Source organism: Condylura cristata, unplaced genomic scaffold (assembly GCF_000260355.1).
Source record: "Condylura cristata isolate star-nosed mole 26May11 unplaced genomic scaffold, ConCri1.0 scaffold00004, whole genome shotgun sequence".
NCBI lineage: Eukaryota > Metazoa > Chordata > Mammalia > Eulipotyphla > Talpidae > Condylura > Condylura cristata.
Genome location: NW_004567105.1, coordinates 9614647 through 9621990, shown reverse-complemented (window position 1 = coordinate 9621990; position 7344 = coordinate 9614647). Strand labels below are relative to the sequence as shown.

At 50.3% G+C, this 7344-nt stretch overlaps 1 protein-coding gene across 1 annotated transcript in view; it reads left to right on the top strand.

Annotated features, from left to right (window-relative positions):
- Nucleotides 1-7344, top strand: part of CHST11 (carbohydrate (chondroitin 4) sulfotransferase 11) — a 213879-nt gene that overhangs the window by 100528 nt on the left and 106007 nt on the right. The window contains exon 2 of the mRNA XM_004675735.1: nucleotides 319-404. Within this exon, the coding sequence (XP_004675792.1) occupies nucleotides 319-404 (86 nt within the window). The remainder of the gene's footprint in view (nucleotides 1-318; nucleotides 405-7344) is intronic.

The following is a 7344-nucleotide window of genomic DNA, read 5'->3' as shown; positions in this document are numbered from 1 at the left end:
AGTGCTGTGCTTTAACCCGCTGCGCCACCAGGGAGGGCCCCATTTCAATGAGTTTTAATGGCTGTCTTGTTTTCTTAAAAAGGTTGCTGGGTGGGTTGTCCAGTGCTATTTGTACCCCGTGAGGCTGACACCTGGATATTGGGGATATGGCGAGGCCCCAGGGCTACCAGAAAGGAGCAGCAGTGGGATCTTGCTTTGTGCACACCAGTCATTACGCTTCCTTCCCTGCTCCTTCTTCCCGCCTCTGTTTCTTTTTCTTTGTCAATCAACAAACGGTTGCTGCTCAATCCTGATGAATCCTCACTTTCTTTTCCTCAGTCATGCGGAGGAACCCCTTCGGTGTGGACATCTGCTGCCGGAAGGGGTCTCGGAGCCCCCTTCAGGAACTCTACAACCCGACCCAGGTAAGCCAAGAAACTTCCTTGTTTTCTCTGCATCCATTTTTAGAGAAATGGGAGAAGGAGACTGAAAAAAGTTCTGTTCCTTGGTGGATTTCTTCCTTCTGTTGCTTCCCTTTGACTTCCAGGGTTTGCTTTCTCGGCCTCTCTCTCTCCTTCTGTATAATGGCTCTGAAATTCCAGCAAGAGATGTTTGTGCTCAGAGAAATGTGTGCTGCCGTCCTGGACTGAGCTCTCATGCCTACCCAAGCTCAGACTCGGGAGACTCATACCGTCACCGATGCCAGCACTGGCACTCTCAAACAGCAGAGCCAGCCTGACTGAAATCTCCTTGGCACACCCAAAGAGGGCTCCCATGTCGGTGACCTCAACACCCAGCCCCCATGTCCAGTTACTAAAATCCCTGAGAAGTCTACCTCCGTGCACCTGTCTGGCTAGATGCCTTTGTTGGGGTGAGTGGGTGAGGGAGTTTTTGGCAGGTGGTTGTCCTAGTTAATTGTACTTGATTACTACAAAGAACCCCTTTGAGTAAAATACACTTCAGCCACAAAATGGCCCTCCATGGAAAGCTAGGGCCATTGGTTGCCACGGTGATGGCTTCGAGGTGTGTGGGTCTTGATGTGGAGGCGTCAAGGCGGGTCCCTGGCAGGAGGGAGCATGAATATCACTCGATACCAAGAACTGGTGAGTAAACAATGAGCCGCCATATTGACTGACTGTGGCTTTGGGAATGGAAAACGACACGTAGCGCGGCTGTGTAGTCTCTGAATTTTCCTTTGTATCAAATTCTTTATTTCTCTGGAGCCAGGGGCTTGGTGGAAGAAGGTGATGCTTAGTTCTCCATGGTGCTGAATCCACCCCCCAAGTCTTGCAAAAGACTGAGCCTGAGAATTTTCTGGTCCCATATCTCTTCCTGTCTCTCACGTCCGTCCGGAATAAAGGGCGCCTGGGTTTGTGTCTCCTGGGTGGCCTCACCAGGGATCCACGCCCTCCTAGCTCCACCCCTTTGGCGCTCTGGTGTGATGAGATCAGAGTAGCTGGTTATTGCAAACTCAATAGCCTGAGGCTTCCTTTCCGGATGGATGGCTCGGATGGATGGCTCGGTGAGGAATTTGATGCAGAAGAGCTGGCTCTATTGCACTCCACAGATAAGGTGCTTTTTACAAGTTGAAGGAGCTCTCAATTCTGCTTGGAGGCGTCTTTGGTGCTCTTTCCTGCTCCTCTGATGATGGCCAGCATTGTTTAACACCAAGTGTTTTCTGTTAAGGTACACACATTTTCGGACATCATGCTATCACACATTCAGAGAATGCAGGACAGTGTAAACATAGCTCACACACATGGGGAAAACACGAGGTCACCACGTCGGCTTTCTTGTCACCCCCGGAACCCCACCTGCGTTGTCTCCGAGAGTGTCTGCACCTGGGTTGGGTTTGCTGCCGGGTCTGACTGTCCTACGCCAGCCTCCCAGCCTGTTCACACACTGCAGCCTCAGGGGGGCAGAACCACACTTCGACAAAAGATCGGATTTGAGGAGAGAGGGCCATGTTGAAAGCACATGTTCTGGGGGTGCAGTCCAGTCTGTAACCAGCATCCTCTGTCTTCCGATCAGTTTCCCTTTCCAGACAAAGCTGCTGGAGTGCTGCTTTGCTAAGGAAATTTTATGGGCAACATATGGTGTCCTGGGAGGGAGCCTTTCCTGAAGGAGATGTCCCTTTGAAGCCAGGAAGTCCACATGTCCCTATCCCGTTACATAGAACACGGCAGATTGGGGGTGCCCTCCAATCTGTGATGAAAGAATGAAAGTTCAGGTTCCGATCCCTGCTTCACTCCCAGCTGGTTGTGCAACCTTGAGTACATGGCAAGTGTTGTTAAGGGTGAGTTTTCCCAGCTGTCTGGAATGTTGGGAGGATGCAATAAGTGATGTGTCAGGGGCTGTGTAAACATGATTCATCGTCATGGTCGCGAGGGTGGCTTCGACATTGGAAGTCTTGACCTTTAGAGCCAGACCTGGGTTGAGAGCCTGGTTTCCTCATTTCCTAGCTACGTGAGCGTAGACAAGATGCTTAACCCTTTGGAGTCTGCCTGCCCCCATTTATAACATGGGTAACATAAGTGCCTTGCAGGGTTGCGTGAGATGATGCGTCTGCTATGGAGTTAGTCACTCGTTCACGCGTTCATTTCTTTATCTGCTAAGCAAAGTGCCCGCCACAGCAGCCCAGTGTGGTGATGGGCACAAAAGCTTCAGCATGGTCAGTCTGGTTAGCCTTCCAGGGCTGGTCCTCTTGTTATCCCAGCTTGAATTGATTGAATCACGCGGAGAGGTCCCTGCTTGGTCCAGCGGTGAACCAGTCGAAGGGAAGATGGTCTTCCTAGGTTAGGGTCATCTCTTCCTTCTGCCATTGTGAGTGTTGTCTGGGTGACATTGTCGAGCCTTGGAGGGATGGTGGGACCAGAGGCAGGCGGAGGTGGGTGAGTCACTGTGCTCCATCAAGAGTGTCTTGGGCAAACTGTCTGGGCCTCTTTTGCTGGCAAGAAAGAAAATAACCCTGCAGGAAGATCGCCCCATTTCCTCGGGATGTTGTCCGGAATGTTTTTTCTTGGGCTGGTTTCCTTTACAAGCTGCAATTATGTTCCATTCCCACACAAGTTCACTAAGAGACGTTCCTTGGAGTAACCATCTCGGGGCTCATTTCGGTAGGGGTGTGGAGTGAAGGGGAGAGAAGGCGTGAGCATGCTGATGTGTTGGGTGAGGTTTCTCCCATTCCCCTACCCTGCGAGCCGCTAAGCCTGAGTTGATGTTATCATGCAGGCAGGTACTAATCCAGTGAGTGCTAGAAATCAAGCTGATCGGAAGATGCCACTTCCCCTTTTTATGTTGACTGGTTATCTGGGTTTGATATATGATGCTAGAAACAGGAACCGTTAATTTTTGATGATAAGAAACCAATATTGCAGCAGGGAGTGCCATCATAGGGCTCTGTGTGAGCACTGTGGGCCAGATGCAGTAAGAGGCTTACAAATTCCCCACCTAACGCCTAGCATAAGCCCCAAGCTCTGTATTACACCCCTGGTTTTGTTTAGGAGAAAGGAGGCCAAGAAAGCTGTAGAGCGTGCCCAAGGCCAGACAGCAAGTAAGAATCAGAGTAGAGGTTCACACCCAGGACAAACTTCAAATCCATTTATCTATATGCTCTGCTCTTTCTTTCCAGCAAAATTCTCTTGGCAGGAATTACCCATCTCTGCTCAAAAAAAAAAAATCAAACCCAGATTTTCGTTGGACAAAAGCTTAAAAGCTCCCTTAGGAAAATTGGCTATAATCTGATCTTAGTGTTCAAGGTTTTCTTATTTTAGTGCCTTGCAAACTCCTAACCATTAAAACAAACAATCTGTTTTTAAAAAGTTTGTAGTTGATATTCTTAGAAAAACTGCACTCTGGTGTCTTATAATTTTCCTGGTACTCTGCTGTCTCCCTGGCCCCAAAATAAAACGTAATTGCTGATCAGATCAGCTGGCGTCAAGTCACCAAAAGTTCAGGAGCTGCCAACTGCATATTTGTGGGTCGAACGCATCTGTGGGCCGCGCTGGCTCAGCTCAGATGCGCAGGGCAGAGCTCCACTGTCAGCCATTAAGAGGGCATAATTGTCCCCAAGTGCCAGCAAGGGCGAGGCAGCCTGTCCTTCTGCTCGCCCACCTCCTGGTTCTCTCGTGGGTTGCCTGAGATGGGCCCGACATCACTCATGTGGTTCAGCCCTGCCCTGCCTGGCTCTTTCTTTAGCATTTAGACTTGCCTTGTGATTACCCCATTCCAAGAAGACAGATGCACAGCCTGGGCTCAGGACTTTCTAAGTGCTGAGTCTAGGAGATGTGCATAGGCTGTAGCAGACCACTGGCCTCAGGTCTTCCTGGCATCTGTAGCACCAGTTGGAAATCCTGGGTGAAGAGCCCCCAGGACAGCTGGTGCTCATCGGCCGCCACCAGTGACCTGAGTTGAGTTAGCCACCTGGGGCTTTTTTTTTTTAATAAAGATTTCTTTATGTAGACAGAACTGGGGTACAGGACAGAGGTGCAGGGGCAGTGAGACGATTCACCAGAGACAGAATGGAGAGCAGAACAGGCAGATCCATAAAGTACACGGCTGAGGGGAGCAGTGGGCAAGACAGGAGAGGTCTGCTCTGCCCTGTGGGTCGCCTCCGGGGCTGGGGATCGAACTTGCACTGAAGCCGCTGCAGCCAGCTCACAGTGCTGCGCCCTAACCCGCTGTGCCACCAGGGAGGGCCCTCCACCTGGGACTTTTAAGGGTTCTGGGGCTGTGCTGTGTCCCTTTACTGTAGGCTCAACATTTTGCTGAAGCACACTTGGAATTTTGTGGAACAGTAAGTGATAGATCAGGGATGGGGTGAAATTTTGGGTGAACTACTTGAGAGAAAGAGTAGAACCAAGAATCCCGGGGCTGTGACAAGAGCTGTGGGCCAGCCTGAGTTCTCTGCTGTTCCGTAGCCTTTCTTGATCCACTCTTCACTAAGGTCAAGCCAATGTACTTTCCATAATGTGTGTTCCAGGAAGACAGAGAAGAGGGAAGGACAAAGGGAAGGAGCGTTACTGCTGTTGAGTGTGCAGTACTTATCAGTGACTATTTGTGGTGTTTGCCTCACATTATCTCTATGGCAAGTATCTGATAAGCCCATTTCCTGGTAAGTTAACTGAGACTTCAAAGCTTTGAGCAATTTGCCCAGATTGCACAGGTCCTGAGGGAAGAGCTGTGCCACTCTGACTTGGCAGCATTGTAGGGGATCTTCCTATCATCCTGGCATCCTAAACTATCACGGGGTCTTCCCTAGGTGAAAACTGCTTCTGTGAATTTCTCTTTCTTAGGAGTCAGGCTAAGACCAGGGGTGTGCTCAGAACACTTGTAAACCCCTCCACGCCACCAGGCTTAGGGAAGGTGTGGAATACACGGTAGATGTCCAATGAACACTTGCTGATGTAATCATATTTAAAGATATTCACTTTCTCTGCTGAAGCTGCTATCTGGAGAGATCTCCATCTCCCCCATTGAACCAGGATAAGCAGGAATCACCCCTGAGAACTCTGCTGTGGGTGGCACACCCAGGTGAAATGTGAAAGATGGGGTCGTTGATTCAGTTAACTTGATAAAAGCTTGGATAGTTCAAGAGGCTTGGGAACTCTCCTAGCCCCAATCTAAATAGCTTTCTCAGTCATGCTTGCCATAAAATCTGTGTCTCCCGAGGCATTCTAGAAGAAACAGTCAACCAGATAAGCGCCTCGGGCTCGAAGTGCCGAACAAGTGAGAGGTTTACAGAGCAGGTGGCCTTTGGGCCAGGCCTTTGGGCCACATCGGACTTCACTTGACAGAAGAGGGAACAGCATCACCGAAGGAAGGAATGGCAAGGATGAGCTGTTCAGGCGGAAAGTTCATGGCTCATTCGGGGTGGGGGGTTTTGGCTGGAGTGAAAGAGCTCTTTCGGATTGGCCTCCCCTGGATAAAACTTGTCACCTGCTTTTAAACTTTTAGTCTTTACCTGCTGTGCGATTGTTGGTTGTGAGGGGCTCACAGGAGATGGTGTGCAATTTCTGAGCCAACTTCTGCTTCTGCCTCAGCCTCTTGTCACTGGGGGTATTGATAAGGCAGGACATGCCTCCTCTCCCTGCAGCTCCTTCATCTATCAAATGGACTAAATCAGTGGTTCTTAGCCCAGCCTGTTAGAACCACTCAGGAAGCCTTGGAAAACCCACCTGTGCCCGGGCCGCACCCCGGATTCTGACTTTATTGCCCTATCTGGGATCAGGCACGGACACCATTACTTCTCAAAGTTTGCTGGGTGATTCTGATGGGCAGTTGAGTTCAGAGGGCTTGGAGGGTCTGTGAGGGCTCCTGGTAGTTAAAAAAATCTTTGAATTTTTGGCTCTTGCGGAAACATCCACTATTATGTAAAAAGCATCTCAAAGCCTATGAGCCAGAGCTGTTCCCACGGCAGCTCAGCGTCGTCACCAGATCACATTCCACCGGGAGGTTTTTGGGTCAATGCGCTGAGACTTTGGAGCGTCAAATAACACTATGTGGACAAACCCAGGAATCAGTGCCCCAAAGCAAAATTTGGGGAGGAGGCCAGGGTTAGGGACACACGAGCCTCAGGTTCTTGGTCCCTTAAGGCACAGAGCCCAGACTCACTGCTTGCCAGGCATCAGATGGGCCCCTGCAGGGATGAGGGCTGTCTGCCTCCCGATTGCTGGGGAAGAAGGCTGCTCAGGGGTCATGTGCCTGGCGGAGGCAAGGAAGAGCAGTCACTCAACAGACCCGGCCCCAGCCCATCCATCCCTTCATTACCAACCACCTGGTAAATGACGAGTCTGTCTAATTATCTTGCTTTGACCCAACAGCTGTCTACCAGCCAAAAGAGGGATTAATTGATTTGGTTGTGGACTGGCTCCTTAAGCAAAGATATTACTTACTGTCAACCTGGCAGAACGGCAGCTGGCTGGCAAAGATGAAATATTACATGCACTTGATCTTACACACAGCACTTGGGAGAATGCTTCATTATTAATTGCAAATTACAATAGATGGCCAGACCCCTTGCAAAAGCCAGGGACAGTGAGCCGCCTTTCGTTTTGTCTGTGGCTCCATTATGCTCAGAAAGGTGCCCTGGTCCGATTGTCATTTGAGCTGGGACAGATGGGGACTCTTGAGTCACACCCATCTGGGTCACAGGAGAGGACTGAATGCTTGAAGAAACTGGGAGATCCTAGCCCAGGTTTATAACCTAGAGCAATTATTTAACTTCCCCAAACCTGGGTCCCCTTATCTACAAAGCCTCAGCGTGGCACCAGGCTTGCGGGGTTGTGAGATTCGAAATCCTGTGTGAAGAACCCCCAGGACAGCTGGCGACATTGCCCGCCACTGAGTTGAGCTAGCTACCTGGAG